General features: G+C 38.3%; 1 protein-coding gene across 1 annotated transcript in view; it reads right to left on the bottom strand.

The window, feature by feature from the left end:
* Positions 1-6,721: 6,721 nt before the first annotated feature.
* Positions 6,722-25,864, bottom strand: part of LOC124157427 (NFX1-type zinc finger-containing protein 1-like) — an 80,190-nt gene continuing 61,047 nt past the window's right edge. Inside the window, exons 9-11 of the mRNA XM_046532125.1 lie at positions 25,492-25,715; positions 14,084-14,349; positions 6,722-8,923 (exon numbers count right to left, since the gene is read on the bottom strand). Of these exons, the coding sequence (XP_046388081.1) occupies positions 8,217-8,923; positions 14,084-14,349; positions 25,492-25,715 (1,197 nt within the window). The 3' untranslated portion in view covers positions 6,722-8,216. The remainder of the gene's footprint in view (positions 8,924-14,083; positions 14,350-25,491; positions 25,716-25,864) is intronic.

Raw genomic sequence — 25,864 nt, 5'->3', positions numbered from 1 at the left:
TTTCCATGTTTCCTTTGTCTTATTTTGTGCTTCAGTTATGCGTTTGTCATTAAAAGATTTTTTTGAATATTTTAGTAAAGCAGTATACTTCTTCTTTGTCTTTTGAAAATCTAAGAACAATTCATTATTTTGGGAATTTTTGTATCAATGTGCTTTTTCTTTTACAATGCTTGACAAATTAATTATTTCCTCAGTGAGCCATGGTTTTTTACATTTGTTTTTCCTATTTTTAATGTTGATGGTGACGGTTGGAATGCAACACGCTATATGATAGAACAATTTGTCGTAAAAGATCTCAAAACTATTCTCAAATGAGTGAGATATATAAACATTTTCCCAAGTTTCCAACATTAGAACGCTTTTTAGAAAATTTATGTTCTCCTTTGAGAACACCTTGGTGGTAATTTTACTAGGTCTGACACTCTGAAGTTTCAAATCAAACGTCGACATGATCATGTGATGGTCGGATAAACCAAGGTCAACAACAGTGGATACACACTTACTATGATTATAGTTTGTTATCATATAGTCAATTAATGACTTAGAAGTCTTTGTCACGTGAGTTGGTTCCTCAATTAAACATAATAAGCCATATGATTTCACAATGTTCAGTAATTCCGTCCGCTGTGGTGAATCCACTAAATAGTCACAATTTAAATCACCAGTTATCACTAGAATTCTTTGGTTAACATAAAGTAGTTCTAAAAGTTTGTCAAGGTTGTTTATAAAAACCTGGAAATCACCCACAGGTGAACGATATAGTGATATAAGTACCAAAGTCCCTATGGCTGTTGTGAGAAAACACACTGCACACAAAGTTTTTTTCTTCCACGAATTTGGAGACGTTAAAAGCACTAATTTCATTTCGTAGCCTGTTGTGTGCAAATATGGCTACACCCCCATTTTTGTTTGTTGAGCGGCTAAACTGACTCACCAAGTTATAGTTACAAATACTAAATACACTTAGTTCTTCAGCACTCATCCAGTGTTCAGATACACACAAGAAGTCTGGTTCGGTATTATGGAGGTACACTTCGAATTGGGTAGTTTTGTTCCTCATGCACTGAATATTAATGTGGGCAACACTTATACCATTGGCTATTTTCACTGTTTTTTGATTGGAAATATTTTCATTCAAAACTGGAGTATTGTACCATTCGTCATTTAGGTAGATGGGGGATTGTTCCGAACTTTCCGAAAAAAAAAACCTGTTTACTAGTACGTTTTCTGGCCAAAATTCAGGATTTTCAAGTTCATTTTTGAGCCTGTAATCGGCAGACACGCGAAATGAGGCATAAGAGTCCCCTCTTACCTGCAGCTTTTCTACCTCAACCTCTTTATCTGGAAGTTTATCGATAATAAATTTCCTTACAGCTTCCGCTGTGGTACCTACTTTAAAACGCCACACATGGAGATGTTTTCCTTGGGATGCCGGATATGGTGTTGTCGGTGCTTGCAGTTCCAATGATTGGTTTCAGTCTCGGCTTTCTCTTGTATGTGATGAGCGTGAAATCTTCATTCTTGGTTCCCAACATGATTCCATTTTTATTACTAGGGCTAGCATTCGCCAACTCCACTTCATTGCCTGACGCTTGTTTTAACTCTTCACCTTGTATGTCGGGCACAAGTGATTTCTTCGTCGAGGGATTTTGACGGTAGGTGTCCTTAAGAAGTGTTGAAGAAGACCCGTAATCGAAACGAACCATCTTAGTTTCCTTTTTTATAACTTCTGAACCACCTGATTGAGGTATTACGCACACTTTAGAGTACGCTTGATTTTGTATATTATCACTCACGTGCGAATTCTTACTCGCCGACTTTAAGGCAACGATTTCTTCATTCTGCTTCAACATTATGTCTATGCAGTTTGATAATTTCGCTTGGAGATCTGTAACAATCTGCATTATTTTTTCTTGCTTTTTTTCCATGTTTTTCATCGAGTCACATGTTGCGAACAAACACTTGTTGCACTGAAAATGTAACTGCGTGTTGTTAGCAATAGCAGTTATCAAGCTTTTTGTTAAGCCAACACAGCTGGCGTGAAAAAACAACTCGCAACCGAAGTCACACTTGATTTTTGGTTGACTATCAACAATTTTTTCGGAGCAAACTTCACAATTAGCCAACTCGGGCGCCATCTTGTATCATATAGAATGTCATCATAATCATTGCAGCCACCATAACATAATCTATTTCTCCCAACAAAACCTTGAAATATCCACAGTGAAGCTCATATGTGTCAGCATTTGCAAAGATTAGCATATTGTACAATTATTGTGGATATTTGTTTGCTTAGTAGTCAACAGTTAGCATTATTAATCATGGTGCATTTGCTCAAAATGTGTGATCACTTTTCAAACTTACATAATTCAATAGTGAAGTGAACTTAAGTATGTTTAAGCCTCCGAGACCACATAATTGTTTTACTTAGAATATTTGCATATACCTACTCCTTTCAGACCACATATGCATTACTTAAAATATTCTTTCTCATTTAATGCCGAGTTTTTGTTCAGTACTGTGATATTTCCATCACCTTGTAATGATGTCTTTAATAAATGCACCTTCATAAAAGAAATATGCCAGAGCTAGAGTCCAGTTCTTCAAGATGCCTTTTCCTCAATGCAGATATCTAATAGAATAAAATTGAATTGAAATCAATTAACCATCGAGTTGATTTTAATACTTTCAACGCTGAGGCTATTTTTTGTATGGCTTTTCCCTGACTGAACGCATTTTTTTTGGGTTTTTCAGTAATAATGTACCTAAGAAACAATTGTTCTTCAGGAATTAAAAAAAAAAATTTAATGCTAAAAATTTTAATTTTTTCAACGGACGTGAATTCACGTCCTCAGCCATACGCTTGAGGCCGCTCTGAGTTATGCAGGGTAGTATCAACGCCCCTTTACGACCATATATCTCTCCTAAGTTTTTAGCTACCCCTTTTGCTGGGAAAAATGCAAAGCCTTTCAAATATAGTAATACAATATGAAGTCTTATTTTTATTTAAAATTCCATAGTCATAATTTATCAATTTTGTAATTATTTTGCAAATGCTGATATTTTTCTGCTAAAAACGCGATCTGCTAAAACTACAACGGCTAAATAGCTATTTCCCGCACTCGTTCTTCTGTTCTGTGAAATAATAGAATGAAATATGTTGAATGCAATTTTGACATTTGAATCTAATATTTTTTTTAATTTCGTTACGAAATTTTGCAGAAAGACCTAACACAGTTTTTAGCAGGATTTATAAATGAAAAAAAACTTTTAAAACAAGTATAATTTATTTTTACATAGCGCTAAACATATAAATAATATACACAAAATGCAACCGCACAAATTCCAAATAAACACAAAATCCTTTTACAATACTATTTAAAAAATTTTAAACGTAAAAATAGAACAGAAATTACAACTTCATCAGACTGCAGAGCAAGAAAACATATTAATTATACACAAATAAAAAAATACAGTTTCCATCATTGAAATTATTATGTACAAATATTTACAATCGCATATTTTCATGGAAAGCCATGAAACATGTGTCGACGCAGAGGGGAGGGTGTCCCTCGCAAGCAGGGCAAAAGAAAGTTGTGTCTTTTCTTATCCCCTTCTTCTGGCATTCCCGGCACCTTCTTTGCACCGTTCTGTTCCTCTTGCTTTTTTCGTCAATTGGAAGGGTGTGAGGGAAATGCCTTGATAAGCCTACGCCTCTGGAAGGGACTGAAGGGGAAGGGCCTGAAGGGCGAGTGAAAGCAGGTGAAAGTAAAGATTTGATTACCGAAAGCTGAAAGTCATTAAATGAATATCTGGGATGTAATTTCTTATACAAATAATAGCTATTGAGGAGGAGAAGGTGGAAGATGTGAATGCCCAACTTCTTGTACCACTTGAGAGTTTTTCACTCAATTGGATAATAGGACATCATCTGATCAGTGCGATCAATGCCCCCCATTGCCTCGTTGTATCTTGCAATTGCCTCAGGTTTGGGTATGGTTCCCCCTCCCCTTCGGCAGGGGACATCGATCATTTCGCCGCTATACTGCGAACTGATCATCAGTACTTCTCTCTTGTCTTTCCACTTCATGACGCAGACACCGTCATCAGTGTAGGCATTCACAACTTCCCCCTTCTTTAATTTTTTTGAATTAATTTGGGGAGGATTACCCTTCCGGTTAGTTCTCAAAGTTCCGGTACAATAGGTCTTCCGCTCCAGTAGTTGGTGGGCCAAATTGACACTGTTGTAATAATTATCCATAAATAATGAATGGCTAGCATCAAGGTGACCCTCCATTAGCTTATTCACAACAGTGTCAGCTGCCTCCGGAGTTCCTCCGTGGAGGTTATTACTCCCGAAGCTGCCATTCTCCTCGACTTCGGTGGAGGAATGTCCTCCGGTGGAGGAATGTCCTCCGGTGGAGGAATGTCCTCCGGTGGAGGAATGTCCTCCGTAATATCCTGAGGATCAGGAGTACGCGGGGGACTGACTTGAGAAGTCGAGGGTTGAGGACTCTCCCCAAGGGTGGATTGCTCCACATCTCTTTTTCTTCCTCCTCAAGTTTTAACCATTCTGAAACATGATAAATGAAAGCATAGTATGATGGCATAATTTTATGGACTAAAAAAACATTTTGGATAATAATATAATTTTCCACTATTTATAAGATCTCGATTAAAAAAAGAAAGACCTGATTTTAGTAACATATTGGTTCAATGATGAATGAATAAATTAGCGAAAATAGCAAAATGATCTTTGTTTATTTATAAGAAAAACTATGGCGAGTTTGGTGTCGTTTTCCATCATTTTAAAAACACTTTCTAAAAATGGTATGTATAGCATTCATTAGAAAACATTTAGCTTGTATCGCTATGCTATTAAATGCCGAAGAGTAACTCTGATCTACTCCACTCCCATTGTCATAGGCCGGGGTAGGGTGTTTGCCTGCGGAGGATTATAAGGGTCGGACCTGCAGGTACCCGGAGACGAGCGGCCGTCCCGTTTCACACAGAGCATGGGCAGAGCTATTTACCGCCGGGAGATGACATGCATTCCGAAATATTCTCAGAGGGAATCCCCGAGCCAGTCGGTAGACCATTGAACTCTGCTTCATAATAAGAAAATATCCTCTGACGCCATCCTGCTTGAGGGTTCTTCCGCCCCAACACCCTCATCCCTAATGCTTTTCACGTGGCAATGAACCCTCTTTGTGTCTGCGAAACTTCCGAAAGCAGGGCCAATAAGGTCGCCCGGCACCCCGGCAATTGATCAAACAAAAGAATATACGGAGAGAGTGAAAGGTATCTGAAAAGAGTGAAATGTCGAAGACTACTAAACATATTGCTAGCGACCACTTCAACTCCAACTTTCAAAACATCCTTTCCTGAACAGCCAAATCTCTAACGGGAATGACAACACTTCCACGGATAATTATTTTTCTTGATTTCCTGATTATGCAGATACCAAGAACACAAAGTCATTGTCATTCGCAATGAAAAAAGATATTTTGTTACGCAGCAAGCAAGGACCGCAAAATTTTAACAAGAATACCAAAATGTTCTTTGATATCGTGTCTTTTTTTTATGTTTCCAGCATTATGATAGTGGTAATTAATCACAAATAACAGCAACAGCACTTTCAACCTGCAGTAATGAAGGCATTATATGCTTATACTTACTAGTAATAGGTACGAGATTACGAAGAAAAATTAACAATTTATGCATGAATTTGTAATGCACTGGTCCGAGGATTAAATATAAAAATTTAGGAGCGCATAAGTGTCATTTGAAAAATAAAATAAATGAAAATGTTACTTGAGCAAAAATAGAAAATAGCTACGTTTCGCAAAAAAATATTTCGAAGCAAAAAAAGTATAACATAATTACTCATTGACTCACCCAAATTGAAGGGAGACGAAGGAAACAAAGAAGATCAAAACACAGGATCGGGATATTTACAGCTCCTGAATTCTGCAATCGATTATTTGCTGCTGCAGTATCTTGTGTAGGGAGTAATAAGAAGAAATAATGAATACACGGTACATGGGTGTTTAAAATAAAAATATGATCTATGCACAATAAATGATAAAAAAATGCATTCAATGCTTCATCGCCATATTTCATCGCTAGTTAGTGAAGAATATTCGAAGAATATTTTGGATAACGACAATTTATCGCCGTAAAAGTCGAAAAAAAAAAATTAACTGAAAATTTTCATTTTCTTTTTACTTGAAAAACATAAACCTAGTTATCAAAATACATATCTATAACACATATATCAACACACAATTAGGTAAATAAAAGGCAAATCACGCATATTTACAACAGAAAATGAAATAGAACAAGGAAAAAAAATGTTTACGTACCTCCAAGCGAAAGCGTCTTCGACCGTAATATTCACCCCAGCAAGAAGAACTGACCTTCCCCAAGCGATGGTAGGAGTGTAACTGACGGCTGTGAGCCCGCAAAAGCCCCTACGAACGACTTGGACGCAGTGGTGCCGCTATTAAAGCCGCCGGGTATGGGACGTGAATTCACGTCGGGCCGCCATTAGCGAGGAATCGCTGGACATGAATTCACGTCCAGCCGTGCGGAAAGGGTTAATGAAGACCACCACTCAGTATGAAATGACTGCAGGTGAATCATAATAACGCTGAGTATACCATTCATATCAACTTTAATTTTAATATGTAATATAAGTGTACATGAACTAAAAATATACATTGCATGAACATATGTCTGGAGTACATAAATATAAAAGGGCTTGTAACAAACTTTTAAAGTAAAAATGCTGTATAAATACATATGTATTCCAGATGTATACTTAGAGCCATTTATGTACAGCTTTTACATTATTGTTGATTACAACACATTTAAAATATTTTTCTTTCAAGGAAAGATTTGCTTCAAAAACTTTTGAGAGCCACAATATAAAACAAATACCATAGTAATTTCAAAACTTACCATCACATACATATTAATACTTCAGTCTTCAGCCTATCTAACTCTTTAAGTCCTCTATGATTAAAAATGTCATTTAACATGAAACCAGTAGTTATGAGTGAACCTATAAGAGATTTATTATGTAAATCACACTATGAAGAGCTTGAAAATGTAGCTCGCACAGCCTCCAATGCTAACTACATAAACAGATTCATACCAAAAAGCTGTCATGATAACTTAGAACTCCAATGCCTTAATTGAGTTACTCTAACATGGGAATAATGAGTAGCCTAAAAAGGAGGAGAATGCCATTGCCATTCATAGAATCTATTTATGCCCAAAATGGTAAAAATAAAGTATGAGAGACTACAAATGACTCCGATGGCTCTTGAGTATGGATGAGTATTCACTGATCAAAATTTGCTAAAAACTAATGATCAAGTATGGACATAGGTTATTACTTAATTTATAATAAAGAATCATTTTATTTGAATAGGCATTTTCATTGGGGAATGTCATAATTATGCAATATCCATAAATCAATAATGGATAAATAAGCAGATAATAATTCAAAACATGCACTGGCTTATGAAAGAGTATACAAGGGAGCATACTAAAATAATAAATTGGCTTTGATTCCACAGCAGATCTCCTGAAAATAATTACACCCTTTTTCCATGCAATATTTATAAAAACAACACTCATTAAGAGCACACATATCGGGGCATTATGACTCCAACATTTAGCAAAGATATCTTTCCTGATAAATACTCAAAGAATTAAAAAAAATAACTAGGACAAGGCTACACTTCATATCTAGATAGCTTTAAAAGAACAGAATGAGGATGATCACATGAAGGATTTAAAATAACCTTCCCATGATTAACTTATATAGTATATGTATCAACAATAAGTATGGCAGCTTGATAAGAAATAGATACCTACTGTTATCAAGTATACAATATCAGTCATTCTAACCACATCAGCCATTTAACCATATCAGCCAAAAATTAAAGGAAAATGAGACCAACATTTAGAATATCCAAAAATAATAGCCACCAATTAAGGATACTTCCAATCCAACTTTTTAAAAGACAATTCAAATGATCGCATTAATCATATAATATTTACCATTATCATAGGAAACGAAATTTTAAAATTATCTATCAATAATTTGATAGTAATTATGCTTCATTTTTTGACAGCCATTAATGCCAATATCAACTGCAGTCAAAATGAAAATTTGTGTATGGATGACTACAGCAATAATTATTTCAAAGGTAAAGACTTGAAAAAAATTGGTGACTGCCTCCCAATATTTCAACATGGCATTGATTACAATTAGTTGCTTGTATGCCCTGATCTAATCCACAGACAGAAAAAATGTGACCATTTGGGCATTCATACCAACTACCCTCATGTAGATCAAACACAATATTCCTTAGTCCCACTGCGAAGATTGGGTGGAATTTTTTACCCAAGTTTAAAGACTCAAAAACTTGATTGAGTTGTCTTATCATTTCTAAATACTCTCCTTTGAAAAATGCACTAGGATTATCAACCCATTTCTGGCATTTTTCATATTCCTTTTCACACTCAACCGACTTCTGATGTTTTTCACCTGTGGAATTTTTCATAGTTTGCCTTCTACTGGTGGCCATACTGCTTTTCAAGACACATAACTTCATCAAAATAATAAAGCGCATAAATTCTCCCTCATAATCACTATGCTCCTGAGGAGTTATATTGTGAACATTTCCCAAAAGTATTTTAATCAGAGAGTTAGCAGAATCCACACATTGCTGCTCCATTTTGGAAGAATCCATCTTGCCCCTAAGTTCACGGAAATGATCAATAATAGACAATACAAATTCCATACGAGCTTCCAGGGAGTATGGAATGACAGCTCCACCATGCGACTTCTTATTTCTTTTTGTGAACTCACTCAACTTATCTACAAGTCGCCAGCTCTCCATGAAACCTGTAAATTATTCAAAGAAAAAAGAGTTGTCATGCACTTTCACAAAATCAAGGCGACATTAAAATAATTCTGTTATGTTTGAGAACAACATATACAATGTCCGATGACCGGAGGTGAACAATCTCACCCAAAAGTGTGTCACTTCCCATCATACCATGTAAAACGAGGGACAGGCACAAATGTGGTTTCACTAACTACTAATGGGCACAGGTACACAACAATTTCCAGTAAATATTTTACAGTAATAACTATAGAGACATGCAAAAGTCGCAAATGCGATAATACAAATTTTAGCACGAATTCCAGGGTTTTCCCACGAATATGCGAATTTCGTGTTTATAGCGATTTTCTCCAATTCATGGGCGATTTTTCACCAACTCAGACATAATTTTCATCATTATTTCCTTATGCCCATGCTTCTCCCAAGAAATTGCTTTTCGAGGCCTATATTTGAGCCGTAATTTTTTCACTGCATTGGCTGCTTTTCGACGTAACGAATTTCCGCAAGCACACACAGCGCCGTGACATCGAGAGAGATGTCTTGTTTGAAAGCGGTGCCAAGCCGAAAAAGGCTGCAGGCAAAAAGTCATCGCGTATAAAAGTAGCCTCAAGGTAGAACTCTTGTGTATTTCACGCCATAGACAGCACACCGATATGAAACATGACAACCTCTAAAGCAGCTGCTGTAAAATCAATACCTATGCAGATGGCTTAAAAGGCATCAACCAAACTTAGTTCTCTTATGGTATAAGACCTAAGCAGAAAAAAAGGTATTTGAAAAGACCTCAGTTTTTGATCCCCAAGAAGTTTCGACTACAGACATGAACCCCGTCTTAAAGACAAAAAATGGCCTCGAATCAAATAAGAAAGAGAAGTTGATCTTGGGGTTGAGACAATTACAAAAATTACTAAAAAATCAAAATTCCTGGGGTTCAGTGGATATAATTAACCCATTAGTGCATAGCATCCGATGCATCGGACGGGTGTATTTTATTTTTTTATGGGCTCCAGTTGACTTGCGCCACATTTTAATACTGTATTAAGTTCATCCTGTCTTCACCCCCCCCACCCCCCCCGCTAATATTTTAGTTGACTCATTGAATTTAATGACTCGAGAAGCGTTTATGTGAGACATGGACACGTCCAATATATCGGACGCTATGCACTAATGGGTTAAAGCAATCCAGGAGCTCAAATTGTCTGAGACATCGTTTGCATCTAAGTGCCTTTGAGCAATTTGGATCCCCTCCGCAAATGTGGACTCAAGAAAGATTTTTTTCCTCCTCTAGCACTGTTTACATATAAGAGAGCAAATCTACAAGAAGACAACTTGATCACAATAGCAATATTTCATTTAAAATAACAGACATTCAAAAGTAATTTCTCTCTCTTTGTAAGCTGAATATATGGATATTGTAATGGTTCAACATCGGTTGCCCGGATGAAAACCGCGAAAACCACCCATAAATGATAAACCTCCTTAAGTTGCCAGTCAGGACGATTTATCGAAAGATTTAATTTAGCATTACAATAAATGCGGGGGATTCCCGTTAGCAGATTGTTTCGTGGTGAAGAGATTCAAATTGTAGTAAGGAGCGTGACGACTCAGTGGCAGGTGAAGGTAGATAAATAGGTTTCGTAGGTATACCCAAAGAAATGCAAGGACCTTTTCATTCAGCATTCGCACAAATACCGTATAAGCGCATGTAAGAGGCGCACCTTTTTTCCCAGAAATTGCAGCCGAAAATGAGGGTGCGCCTCTTACACAAACTTCTTATCTTCCCCCCTCCCCTTTACCGGTTGCAAGTCCAAGGGGAACTTAGTGGCCTTGGTTTTCAGCGTGAGTCAGTCATCTGAAACCCTGGGTCAAAAACCAGCGGCACGCAGGGGAGTTTCTCCATTAGTGACGTGTTTTTAAAATGCTCCTGTTTGCTTTTCTTGTAAGCATCGCGCCGTCACGTCGGTACCCCAGAGGTGAATAAGGAAAAGATCGCGCGAGGTTTTTCGCTCCGGAGGGCGCGCTAAATTTACTGCCACGAGTGGGCATCCCGTGGCATTTATACTGCCTATAGTAATCGCTTATCAAATGTAGAGAAACGCATAGTTTTGAAGGACATACCTGGTTAATAGTCAATATCTGTCTTGCCGAGTAATTTCCATTACGCTTAGGACCTGATTTTTCAAAAATCATCTTCAGACACTAATATGAGTATTATTGCAATTGAAAATTATATTGATGTCAAAACCTGTGGTTTAAAAAATTCAAACGAGTATGTTCACTGTTGGACTAAATTGTGGATAGAAGAAATCGGAAATGCTTATAAGTGAAGAGCGCTGAAGGAGAGGTCGAGGGGAAGGAGGCACTCCCTCCGTCTTTGAAGCAACGAGGCTACGAGCGAAGGAGCAAGGGACGAACACGTCCGATCTTGCATGTGACGTCATTGCCTTCAAAGCGAAGGGGCGAAGGCGCAGCAATGTGATATACGCAGTTTGCGTTGCCTGAAGTTTCCAGTCCGTCTCATCTTGTTTGAATGCATTTATGCTACGCTTGTTCCTTCAGAAATTGTGCTGTTTGGATTATTTTGAATATTAGTAGCCTTGTTGTAACTATTAATATTTGTGTCAAACAATTAGAGCTTAAAAAACTTAAATTCTGTCAGATATGCGTCGCGTTAGATCTCTTTCTTTTTTTGAACCTGGTGCGTGTTATACAATTATTGAAAGCTATCGAGATATCTTCGGGCTCGGTAGATGACTCACCTAGCATGTGGCCTCCAGAAACTGGGAGATCGATCAAGGTCAGTTGGTGAGACGGGGTAGGGATGAAACACGTTTCCATTGTTCCCCTGTAAATTGATATTTTCCTTTTTCGTGTGGGGTCTCGGAAACTAAAAAAAACGGCCGAGGCATTGGCTGATGGAGGGCCAAGTGTGGCTCCGTTAAATCTACGACGTGGTTATTATCCTACGGCGCTGAGATTGCCCCGATTGTTGTCCAAGCTCTTGGGAAGGTTCATGCTATAAGCCTGTCGTGTTTTGACTTAAAGTTTTCCACGGCTGCAATTCTATTGCAATACTCCTGCGAGAGCATTTAAACAAAAATTTTCGTGAATAGGGCAAGCATCGTAGAGCAACGGCGTATGCGAAGAGAAGATCGGAACTCTCATGCCGCTCCCTCTCCCCTCCTACTCCCTCTCATGCCGCTATTACCGCCGCAGTTATCAAAATTTCCTTTTTCAATTAGTACTGAAAGAAGAAATTTCGATAACTGTCGAAATTCCAGGCATACATCTGCAACACCGCGCGATAGTATAAAAAAAATGCCGTGAAAGTTTTTTCTTCATAGCTTCGATGCTCAAAATAGGGGTGGGCCTCTTACACCTGTGTGCCTCTTACACACGCTTATACGGTATATTCAAAAATAAGAAACATCTTACATGAAATTTTTCAACCTGATGAGTGAAAATGATTGGGTTAGTGATGAATGGATGATATAATAAATGATTTATGCAATGGGCATTTGAAATAACCATGAAACAATTTTTTTTTAAATATCTAACAAAAGCCAAAATGTATGCCATTAAGCGGACTTATTTCAATTATTAGACTTCGTTACACTTTTTATATCTGGGAAGTAATAAAGTCTGTCCCAATTACACATTTAAGTTCCGTTGCTGACTAAGTCTGAGCATAATGAGAAAAATCACTGAGGCGTCGATGAATTGCACAAGGTGCCTTAACAGTGGCCTACTGCTGCATACGGGGACAAGTACTTGGACACAGGGGTGGTATCACTGGGGTCAGGGCAATATAACTTTACGTGACCTGGATGACCACCAGATGACTCCATTCCTTGGTGCCGTGGTTCAGGCTGGACGCAGGCTCGTCCATCTTTGTGCGGTCTCCTATTTTCTCGGAGACGGCAATTTGTGCGGCCTGGCTGCCCCTGGAACCTACATGGCGACCACCTTTGGATTTCGGAGTTGATCGTCCGAATTGGTTTCCCGTCGTACACCGCTCGCTGCCTTATGTCTTCTGCCTCGTAATTTCACTTTTCTCTTAGTGCAACCACTTTCTGGATATCGCACAGTCAGTAACATCATTAAGAATTCTCTCTTTTTCTTGCGGTGCATTCGGCTTATATACATCTCCGAGGGAAAAGAGGGGGTTCCGACGCACACGCATACACAAAAAAAATGACAATAGGGGGATACCTTGGGCATTCGTCATAGCTGACCTTCACTCACACCGACTCACTCACATTCACTCCACCTTGCATACTTGGGTATAAAGGGGGGGGGGATAGGAAACGGGTGAGGATGGTGAACGAGGGGGTGAAGGCCAGGGTTGGGACGGCCGCGACCGTCACAATATGCAAAGGATAAAATATGCAGGTGAATTCAGTCAATACTCCATGTATATTATTAATTAATTGTCCCCGGTCAATAGTATCCTAAATTTAGAGCAATGGGTGGGCCACTGAAAGCATGGCTCTCAATCAACATCAATTATTTTTCAGGGCAAAAAAACATCTCTTTTGTAAAAATATAACACCACTTTTGGCTATAAAATAACCCCTCCTTTAGCATGTCCCTGGTAATTACTCATACCATTTTGTTCACACCTCTCCAGAAATCTCATACATATCCAGGTAAAATTAATTTAAATTTAGTTCTCGTCACTTTAAATAAAATATTACGTTCTGTTTTCAGAGTTCAGGACTACTTGTTATAAGACAACAAGATGATGTAAGTTTTCCTAACCTACTCTAATGAAAGTCTGCTGTCTGACTGTGAATTGTCATTCTATGTTCATTCCGCCTGCTAATGAAATATCATTCAACTTTAAAATTACTGCTTTGATGTAACTTTGTTCACAGTGCATTTTTATTGTTATTTTCAAAACGTACTTATGTCTACATTGTTACATTTTGAATGCATTTAATTTTAAGATTAATTTTAAGATTAACTAGACAATGTATTCCTCTACAAATATTCAATGTACGACAAAGCTTAGACGTAAGATGGGACTTCGTAGTTCCAACCTCGCCCATCAAAGACCAAAAATATTATCATTTTCCATGTTTAAACAATAACAACATTGGTAATTTTATACATTTAAAACCTAATAATGAGGAATCATGAGAAAATTAAAAACTTACCCGATTCTAAGGGATACATCCTAAACTTGTCCAATAATTTCTCCACTTTCCTGCTGACTTGATGCAGATAACCAATCACCATGAACCTCAACTGATTCACACGGTTCAAACACAACTTGGCAGCATTTTTGTAGCGATAAGCTCGCAGAATGGGAACGTGACAAACTGGACATTGTAACAGTTTCACCTCATGTGCAGACTCCGTAAGGCTCTTCTCCAAAGAAGTTGACTCAAACACATGACCACAATCAGGCAACAAAACAAACCTGCAAGGAGAAGAGGGGAAAAGCATTGCATTCGACAGCCTCAGACATAACTTAGCTATCCATATCCATAAATATATATATTTATCCATAATGGTGTTATCACAGAAATGAATAAATCTACTACAGTGGAACCTCGATCCATCGTTTATCAGGGGGATGGATGAAAAAAACGATGAATATGGGAAAACGATCAATGCGAGAATGTTTGACCAGATTGCCTATGTCCCAGGAAATTCTGGGTTTTTGCGAACTATGATATTCATTAAAGGATTCAAACAAGATTTTGGCTGATTACAGGAATATTACTGCTTTGTCAAAACATGTAGGTCATATTGTTGATTTGACTTATGTCTCTGTCAAGTATCCTTAAGGAACACGTCACCTCGCTAAAAATGTTTGCATTGCACTCTGCATTTTCACTGCTATTATGGATTTCTGTCTGATAAAAAAATTCTTATCCATCAAATGCCATTTAAAGTACACGTATTTACGAGAGCAATGTGCATGTTATACCTAAAACAACCGCTTACGTCGACACAGTGATTGGTTGCAAGATGGATCAAAAAGGCCAAAAATAGTTTATTATTTGAAATGTTCCTTTCTAACAATTAAATTTTTATTATGATTAAGGCGATGTGTTAAGCGTTAACAATGTTGCATTAATCGTCAGTGGCACGCCCACCTGATCCTCAGCTTCATCCCACTCCTTGTTTTCACCAGGTATCTCGCTCAACCCCCACCCCCGCCGTCATGTGCTAGCGGACAACTCAAGGCGCTCTGCAATATTCACGTACTTCTAGCCCGGATTCTTTTCTTCATCTTCAATTATTTTCAGTCCATCATTTAAAGTTCTCACCTGTTTCTTCCAAGGGCCATGGTCCGAAGGCGAATAAAAATAAAACTATTAGACAAGAAACCTGACTTTATTGAACCCACACGGAAAACACTTTTAGATAACTCACGCTGGAAAGTACGGAACCACTCATACAAGGTGAAGTTTGGCACTAATGGTATCGCGTACAGCGTAAGCAGAGCTTACTGCAGAGGGTGAAGCATGACCATATGACTGTGCAATGAAATTTATTGTCCGATAGAGAAGGCAACTTACCCACTCATTTCTAACAGTAAGTAGTGTAGCTCTAGATGAGCAGATGAATTCAGATTGCTAGTAGGGAGAAACAAAATATCATGAGAAAACATCACTTTGTTAGCAACTCTGGCAAGTGAGACTTGTAGCATAATTCGTAAATTGTAACCTGAAGCTCTGAAAAAAAATGCTGCATTAACTGCTGAGAAGCTCACACTCAGTGCGAGGATATCAAGATTCCCCAGAAATCACCATCGTATTTTTCCAACTAGTTCCTTGCTTAAAAATGCTTAAATAACGTTAGAAATACATCGTGTTTGGTCTCGTTCTTTTCTGAAATAGGAGTACATTGCAAATATTCCAGCCTAATTAAAGTATAATACCAATTGCCAAAATTCAATGTTAGACACCTTTTGGGCTAATAGGTGATTCATAGGCAGAAAAAATTCAGTGGGCAAGAATCAGAGAGCGTGAAACATGATTCTATTGTTCTCGTGCAACTTGATATTTTTTTCAAAGCTAAGGTTTTTGTAATATGATCTCTGCGCAAGCTGGGACTGTTTTTGTTAAGGAGAAGAGGAAAGCTTCAGAGGGGGAAGGCTAGTGCCTAACAGAGGGGGATAGCGGATCTTGGGAAATGCGCTAATGTAATTATATCACGGCACTCAGCTTCTCCATAGAGAATTTCAATCTGCTGGGGGTGTCTGTCCTTATTAGCCACAATTAACACATTGTAAACACTTTGTCTCATTTTTGTCAAACGATGGATGCGGGAAAATTATGCGACGGGACTGCGATCTTCAAATGATCAATGCGGGAAAACGATACTTTGAGGAACGGTAGGTGCGGGAAAAAATTACATTGTCTTTATGGAACTTAAATTGGGACCAGGTACGGCAATTGATGAATGCGGGAAAACGATCAACGCGGGAACGAGAGATCGGGATTCCACTGTAGTTAGTAGAGATCTGTCACGTCGCATACACACGCTCATTTCTGGTATCTAGTGCTGTCTCACAATAGTGCCTTTTACTAGGAGCCGTATTAAACCCATTTAGAAAGAAAATTGCAACAAACTCTTTCAGTTCCTCAGGTGTTATATTTGGGTCATTAAAGTTACAGAATTGTACATACTTATTCAACTCTTATACTAAGCTCATGAGGACTCCTCCGTCAAAGAAAATTCAAAAATTGTGTTTGGGAATGCTTTGTGAAACAGTCAATTGGTAATCATGATTACAAGAAATCCTTTTGTGCCCCATCAATCTCTTCATCATCCAAAATGGTTCCGTTTTTTTGAGACCTTTTGGGTGCTTTACAACTCACCCTGGCTTCTCAGCCATTTTCTCTCAGCTCAGGTTTTGCCATGGGTTTTCAAGCTTGCATTCCCTTTTCCCTAAAATTTTCTCTTATTTGCTGAAAACCTTCTCGATTTCTAAGAAAAAGTTATCACAAGGTGCCACGTCCAGAAACCTCACTACTGCTGGATACATCATCAGATGGTGACGTAGCTGCTATAATGGCCGAGCTATGCTATGATCACCCGCTGCAAACTCTAGTGAGGTCCATACCATGTTAGGTACTTGCTACAGGTATTATGGCCACCAGATTTTGTCAGCTTATTGTCTCTCATTTATAACTACCGTATTTCCCGGCCGATAAGACGCACTTTTTTTTCTCCAAAATGTGCTGTAAAATTAGCCTGCGTCTTATGCGCCGATGGTATACGGATATCACGGGTATAACTTCGTCCTTTAATAAGCAACCGTTTTGACAGGATAAATAAATACCATTAAGTATTTTTTAGTGTATCAGGCATTGAAAATAGTTCAATTCATTAAAAATTTTGATAATAGCACTCTTTTGAGCAGGTTGTTAGAAATAAAGTTTTAATACGTCGATGTCTAACTCCCTTAAAAAAATTCCCGGATAAATAAGAAATGCATACAATGTAGCATGTTTAGTTTAATCTTGCAATGGGTGCTGCTGCAAAACTTACATACATTGAGCTAATGGAGATGTCATCTATATGCTAATACATTGTATCTCTCACGATAAATTCACGAGTCTACCGGCACCACCGGCACTCAACCTTAGGTAACAAAGTATGAGCTCGGTGTTCAGTCAGTTCAGTGCGTAATACGTATCTTTCTATTTAGTCTGGACATGTGCTTCTAAGCACAGAAACTTGGTAATTTCTGTATAAAAAGTCAAAATTTGAATAACCTAATGGGATCTAAAGAGAGAAGATTGTCGTACAGTATTGCATTTAAACTTGAAGTCGTGAAATATGCTTCGGAACACGGCAACCGGGCAGCTGCAAGGCGTTTCGGCGCACCTCCAACCGAGAAGATGATACGAGAATGGCGGAAGCAGAAGGTAGATTTAATGAATGCAAATAAGAGTAAGAAAACTACGTTCATGTTCTCCGAACTGGCCAAAGCTTGAGGAGCACGTTAAGACCTGGATAATAAATCACAGGAAGAACGGGATCACTGTTTCAACAAAAATGATTTTAATGGAAGCGAGAAAGTTGGCGATAGATATGTCTATTGCCGATTTTTCTGGGACAACGTCGTGGTGTGAAAGATTTATGAAGAGAAATGGTCTGTGTATGCGTACTAAAACCACAATTGCACAAAAACTGCCACCCAAATACGAAAGAAAAATTATCGAATTCCACAAATACGTACTTAACCTGAGAAAAATGAAGTGTTTTGAAATAGGACAGATAGGAAATATGGATGAGGTTCCCTTGACATTTGATGTGCCATCAAATAGAACTGTGGACGTTAAAGGTGCAAAGACGGTTACGATAAAGACTTCCGGCAACGAAAAAACACGCTATACTGTTGTCCTTGTGTGTTGTGCTGATGGTTCAAAACTCCCTCCTTTGTTGATCTTTAAACGAAAAACGCTGCCTAAGTGTACAATTCCACATGGAATTTATATTCATGTTCATCCTAAGGGATGGATGGATGGAGAGGGTATGAAACTGTGGTTGCAGAGGGTGTGGTCCCGGCGTCCAGGTGGACTTCTGAAGAAATCGTCTTTGTTAGTGTGCGATCAGTTTAAGGCCCATATAACGGAGTCCGCAAAAATTCTTGCTACAGAACTGAAGACGCATCTTGCTGTGATTCCTGGTGGATTGACTTCTCAACTGCAGCCTTTGGATGTTTCAATCAATAAACCATTCAAGTGATTTATGCGTGAAGAATGGATAAAGTGGATTGAGGCACCAACTCACGATTTCACACCGACCGGAAGAATGAAACGGCCGTCAATTTCTACCGTTTGTGAGTGGGTGAAAAAGTCCTGGCAGAAAGTAAAAACTAAGACTGTCGTAAAGTCTTTCAAAAAGTGTGGAATCAGCAATGCGCTGGATGGAAGTGAAGATGATATTTTGTATGAGGAAAGTGACGACTCACGAGAAAATATCTACGCAAATGATTTTAGCAGCAGTGATGAGGAATTTCTGGGGTTCTATGATGAACAAACTCTGATATTATTTAATAATTATATATTATTCATTAATAATATATAATTATTCATTAATAATTTTTAAATTTTTTAATATTAAAGTTCCGTTTTTATGTAAAATGTTATCATTAAAATTCTTTTTTTATTATCCAAGTATTTTAGTTTTTTTCGTAAATTCTAACCTGAAAAATCCAGGTGCGTCTTATGCGCCGGTGCGTCTTATAGGCCGGGAAATACGGTAATGATTATTGATGTTTAAAGGGCTATAAGCTCATGATAACCAATTCTTATTAGGTATATAAAAATATAGTACTGTAAGCAGTGCCGCTTGGGTTTGTCGCTGAACGGGGGACATGAGACCAGATGGTCATTAAGACGTCTCACTTTGCAGTCGTAAGCCACTTGAGATTGTTGCCTAGGAACATAGGACCGGATGGTCATCGCTTATCAGAGGTGCCTTCATGGGAGCCATGCTGCTGTCAGTGATTCGCAGGTGGTCACGTGGAGGATGGGACGGTGGACACCAGGGGCAGCAGGCAGTCAGCGCGGGATAGACTCGGTGCAAATAAGTCAGAAGGCAGGCGTTAGTGCGATGGATGAATTCAGGCCCGGCCTGAGACCCAGCTTACCGAGTCCTTAGAGCCACTCCTCGGCAATTAAACCTCACCCTCCCACTCATTTATGACCATCCTCACCGCAGGAATCTGTTGTGAAGTGGTTCTATTGGCAAAAGAGTTTTCAATGATATATATCATTGCATACTACAATTTTTTTATACTTTGAAATGAATCCTTCGTTTTGTTAAGTGGGAAAGCAATTTTTAAACAAAATTTTAGCATAAAAAATAACAGACTTCTGGACTTATAGCATTATTACGTTTTATTTACTAACTTTATAGTTATTAACACTATAAATCCAATTAAAATTCCAAAGTGCTTTAAAAAAAATGTAAGTAATTCTTTTAGAAGAGTAAATTATTGAAAATCAAATACAAGTCTTGGATAAAAAAAACACCGGTATGGCAATAAGTTGACCGTGGATTCGTGCTATGATGGTGTTAGAGGGTGTAGTCCAGTGCCCAGAATAAGGAATGAAATTTTAGCGTTAAAAATAATGCACTTCTGGCCTTATAGCGTTATTACGTTTTATTTACTAACTGGGTCCCTAACTGTGTTGAGCAGGGTCCTCTGATCCGAGGGGCAAAAATACCAGAGTAACTCCACCCCAAAAAAAGAGCTTCGTACAGAGAGGTTTAAAATTTTTTTAAACGAAAGAGTTGAGGAAAGACCCACAGCATTGGCTTCCTTGCAATCCAATACCGCTTTCCTATCCATAACTAATTTCTAAGGATGAGTTGGTTCTTAAATTTTTTTGGTTCTCCCCAATCAGTTCTCGGTTCTATATGCCCAGTTCCAAGGATGAATTGTTACTATCTGAATTAATGGAAAATTTAAATGAACAACCACAAGATGTGAATGAAAATAATTTCACTAAAGATGTAAATAAGCAAAAAAGCTCTGTAAAAAAAAAACATAAGATCCTCTCCATAATTTTATTTGTCAAGTAAAAAAGTTTAAACAACATGTTGTTAAAGAATGCATGATCGACCAGTATGTCACATTTCATCAGCCAGCCACTGGTCCTTTCTCCAGGTTTTGATTTAAAAAATTCAACATTATTACCCTGTCTGATTCCATTTATTCTTTTTTTTTGGCAAAAATATTGCCTGCAGTACTGAACAGGCATTCACTGAAAACAGTGGTGGCTGTTGTAGATTTTGAAGGGCCGCACAAAATATCCTAAGGGCACAGTTTACATAATATATAGCATCAGGATCGATAGTGAAACTCCCCCAACTTCTGACGATTTCATCTGTTAATTTGTTGTAACTTGTGAGCCAGTTGAAAATATATTCTGTACTCTGCAATGTAACTTAAATTGCTACTCAAATTGACAACTAATTCTACCTTTGCCTGCGCGGTGGAAACATCCACTGCGCAGGCCACGCTGTGCACACACCTATTCCAACCTTTCAGCCGAAACGATTTTCTGCCGCGTGCCTTGCCATTCAGAGAGAGTTGTCTTATCTGAAAGGCACCTGACTTTCACACGAACGGCAGCCGGTGGATTCGTCTGAAAGCGGTGTCAATTTGGCTTTGCGTGTATTTTATGCCTTAGATGGCGCATCGCTGGTCAGATTGAAATGGGTGCTATGCTGTCAATGGCACAATTCGACTCATTAGAAGACATCCATAGCTTCATAGACCTATGGTAAGTTGAAAGAACAGCGCCGTGCTTTGGACAGCAGCAGGCAAAAAGTCAGCTAGTTTGAAAGGAAACTATGCCTACGGAAAAGTTACAACATTGGCGAGAGCAACAAACTGACGAACCCTTAAATGCACATGTTAGCAAACAACTCTCAAAAGAAAAAAATGTGGATGCCATGCAATTGGAGAGTAATAATGCTTTTTTAACTTATTTTTCGTAACCTTTTTTTCACTTTTTGGCCTTGAATACACTGCAGACAATTTCAGCTTTGGACGCCAAATTCAAATCCTTGCCACCGTTCCGAGCCGGTTCCGACTTTACGCGACCGGTTCTTGATACCAGTTCCACAGGCCAAGAACCGGCACTACCGAGAACTAGGGACGGGAACCGACCCATCTATACTAACTTTAAAATCAAATTCTTTTCCTGCACCAAAATTTCTTCCATTTTGCTTACAAACAAAGTCACATTGACACATTCATTATTCAATTATCGCCCTCAGTTGCTGCCGATGGCCCAAAATAAATTTGGCAACGGTGCCCCCCACGAATTTGGAGTAGCAGGATTTCTGGATTTAGCATGTGGCAGAATCGGCCCAATGCGACACATTTCTGATGATATCTTATTTTTTCAGCTCAAATTGATTGCCACTAAGTTTTCTAGTTACAGCAAGACCATACTAGCATTCAACATTGTCCAAACAGCAAAATTTTCCAAGAAACAAGCATAGCATTAGACCCCTCAAACAAGTAGAAATATGAAATGGCTACTGCATATATTACGTTGCTATAATAGTAAAGAGCGTTCCACATTTAGTTGACAGCATGGGCTCTTATGGAGAATCGTTTCCCATGTCAATCTCCATAAGGCCGGGAGCGCGTTGTTGAAATTAACAGCACAAAAATTAATCATGTGCTATGCACTGATTAAAAATTGCATTCTAATGTAGAAAGAAATGCTGCATTCATTGGTGCAAATAGTTTTTCGATAAAAATTATAACAAAAGCTATATAAAATATTTCCTTAAATTTCCATTTGAAACGTGTATTTTTTTACTTTATCTTCTTCTTAAAATTTTTGCCTGGACCGTTGTTTGTATTGAATTGAATCTTCTGCACAAAATTCTTCATACTCTTTTCTCTTTGATGGTCTTCACCTATTTAACAATGGTTGAGTTAAAATATTGTTATGCTGACGTAACACCCTTTTGGACAAGAAAATTTTGATTTTTGCAAGGTAAAAAGTAGTCGCCTACTAACTTACGTTTCATATGCCATAGGTCCCCATATGCTGCATATCAAATTGGAAGAAAACTACAAAGTCATTTTTAGTGAAAAAATCATTAACTTACATCAATTCTGAAGGGAGCTACAAGGTTTTATCTTAAGAAAAAATATTACGGCGCCACTGGGCCGGGCTTATTGCTTTTTCTTGCGCGCAGGGGGAAAATTCTCGGGTGGAGAAGGAGCTTTTTGTCAATGCATACTATGAAATATATATCTACTCGTCTGATATCCTGAACAGATAATGCTCATATGTCGTAACAGCAGTGTTTTTATTTCAATACATTGATACACGAAAGCAAGCAAATTTTAACGGCTTGGAAATAAGACGCAAATTTTGTCTTGGGTGTTTCGGCCCCGCCGCAGAAGCCAAGAAAGAGAATATCTCATAATCTGTGCGAAACACTACCCCTTTCAGTGCATGCTTTTTACAAAATGGGGCTTGGGTTTTTCCTCAAGTTCCGTTCATAGGGTTCCATGAAACATCTGCACTAGAAGTGACCCTAGCGGAAGGGGCCGGGGGAAGAATTTAAGGAGGCGTTCAGTTTGTCATTGCATTTTTTTGAAGTGAACACGTGTTGTGTGGTATGCTGAATTTGGGAGCTGTGAAGTGTTTTTTACACTTATCTCTGCTGTGACGCGCCCAATCACCATGTCCGATACAAGGAAGAGGAGAAAAGGTGAGAAGTTCAGAAGCCGCGAAAGACAGTTGGTGCTCAAAATCTTCTTGTACTTCAGGAAATCTCACAGCATTAGTGAGGCCTGCCGAGAAACTTCGAAGGCTACTGGGTGCTCGGAGTCCACTGTTTACAGAGTGAAAAAGGAAAGCTCCCGTGGTCCATTGGTAATTCCTTCAAAAACTAAAGAAAGCCTTACAAAAATTCGAGAGCAGTGATTTTCGACGATTTTGTGAGATAGGGAATTAGAAGGAAGGTAAGTGAATTCTTCGTGAAACATATTCCTCTGACTTTAAAATCCATCTTAAACTTGGTATATATGGATAGTGATCTCCCAGATTACAAAAGGACTACACTATATCGTCTTTTTTTGGACATAGGCTTCGTATACAAATGAAGGGGGAAAAGAAGCATCCTTATTGATAGGGATGATATTATTTGTTGGCAGCACAATTATTTAAGGCAGCTAAAAAAATATCGTTGCTAACACAGTTGTGATAGTATTCACAGACAATTAATGTTCGACAAACAGTAAACATGACTTGGCGAAACAACCAAATACAAACTTCGCGTCAAGCTTTCCTGGCTGGACTAAGTACTGGGCTTAAGGCCTCCACTTCCCGAGGAGGACGATTTGCAATTATACATGCAGGGACGGGAGAAGGATTCATAAAAGGAGCATCTCATGTGTTTCTGTGCAAAAAGAACTCAATGGATGAGCATGACAAAGTGGATGGCGAGTGTTATGAGAGATGGTTTGAGCATTCACTTCTTGCAAACCTATCCGAAGGATCAATTATAGTGGTAGATAGAAATTAGAATCCTTGCCGATTACAAGCTGGAGGAAAGAGCTGAACATTAAGGAATGGTTGACTGGTAAAGAAATTAGCTTTGATGATGACAGCTTGAAAAGGGGTCTTTTATTTACAGTAAACCAAATACGGAAAAAATTTAAAAAATGTTTGAGAAATTTGAAAAATTTGAAACATAGTACTTATTGAGATTTGAAAGATTATTGCTATTCATAATTTATCTGCATCACAAATTGCATCATAACGCTGGCCAAACGATAGCCAATAAAATGAAGAAGAGAACTAAGCTTAAAAAACATGAGCACTAGCCCTAAAAGGTGCGTGTGTGGGAAATGCATTAAAGTACTTGTATTTACTCTTGCCAGTAAAATTCTTTACTTACCTCATCCTAAAATTTTGCTGAGTGAAAATAATTCCGGTGGTAGTGGATTTTACTGACATAATTACACATACATTTATTATTGTTTCGTTTTCATCGAGGTTATTGCGTTTTATCTCCTTGCATGAGTCGATAATGTTTGGATCCACATTGATATGAGAGAAAATTTCAAATAGATTATGGATGGTTTTTCAAGTTGGACGTTCCATGGTTAATCTTTGGAGTAAAGGAGAAGTAGTAATAAGAATCAGCTACTATTTATTCCTGACAGTCTATTCGATTTATCGATTTTATGATATAAAAACAGAACTTTAATATTGAAAAATTAATTAGCAAATATATCAGAGTTTATTCATCATAGAATCCCAGAAATTCCTCATCACTGCTGCTAAAATCATACGCGTAGATATTTTCTTGGGAGTCGTCACTTTCCTCATACAAAATGTCATCTTCACTTCCATCCAGCGCATTGCTGATTCCACACTTTTTGAAAGACTTTATGATAGTCTCACTTTTTACTTCCTGCCAGGACTTTTTCACCCACTCATAAAACTGTAGAAATTAACGGCAGTTTCATTCTTCCGGTCGATGTGAAATCGTGAGTTGGTGCCTCAATCCACTTTATCCATTCTTCACGCAAAAATCCCTTGAATGGTTTATTGATTGAAACATCCAAAGGCTGCAGTTGAGAAGTCAATCCACCAGGAATCACAGCAAGATGCGTCTTCAGTCCTGTAGCAAGGATTATTGCTGACTCCGTTATATGGGCCTTAAACTGATCGCACACTAACAATTAGGCGATTTCTTCAGAAGTCCACCTGGATGCCGGGACCACACCCTCTGCAACCACAGTTTCATACCCTCTCCATCCATCTATCTCTTAGGATGAACATGAATATAAATTCCATGTGGAATTGTACACTTAGGCAGCGTTTTTCGTTTAAAGATCAACAAAAGAGGGAGTTTTGAACCATCAGCACAACACGCAAGGACAACAGTATAGCATGTTTTTTCGTTACCTGAAGTCTTTATCGTAACTAAAAAATTTCTTAATTAACGCAGTCTTTCGTGCGATCCCAAACTCCTTTTTAAACTACACCATTTTGGCGATCTATTATGCATATAAATCATAAAAAAACACATGTACAGCCATTACCTAGAATTTTTATCTCCTGTTGCATTTAGAGAGGCCAAAGCATCTTCAACTTCTTTGGGATGGCAAACTCTGCATAGATTTGGACATCTTTCCCCACAAAATCCAATGCACTCATGTCCACAGCCTAATTTTCTAGTACATGGCTCGTTGCATGGAGGACGGTCACAGAAGTCTGAGCAGTTTTTCCTGCAAGTCTGATGCTCACAACGCCAGCCACATTTTTTCTAAAATATAAGAAAGTAATGGCCATATGTAAAACAAAGTAGGCACAGGCTTTCACCATAAACAACTTCACAAAATGGTACTTTTTACAGCAGCAGGGTGATTATTTTCGTAAGGAAAAAAATGAAATGGAATAAAGTGGAACTTGGTT

This window comes from Ischnura elegans, chromosome 4, assembly GCF_921293095.1.
Source record: "Ischnura elegans chromosome 4, ioIscEleg1.1, whole genome shotgun sequence".
Classification (NCBI taxonomy): Eukaryota; Metazoa; Arthropoda; class Insecta; order Odonata; family Coenagrionidae; genus Ischnura; species Ischnura elegans.
This window is presented reverse-complemented; position numbering and strand designations above follow the sequence as displayed.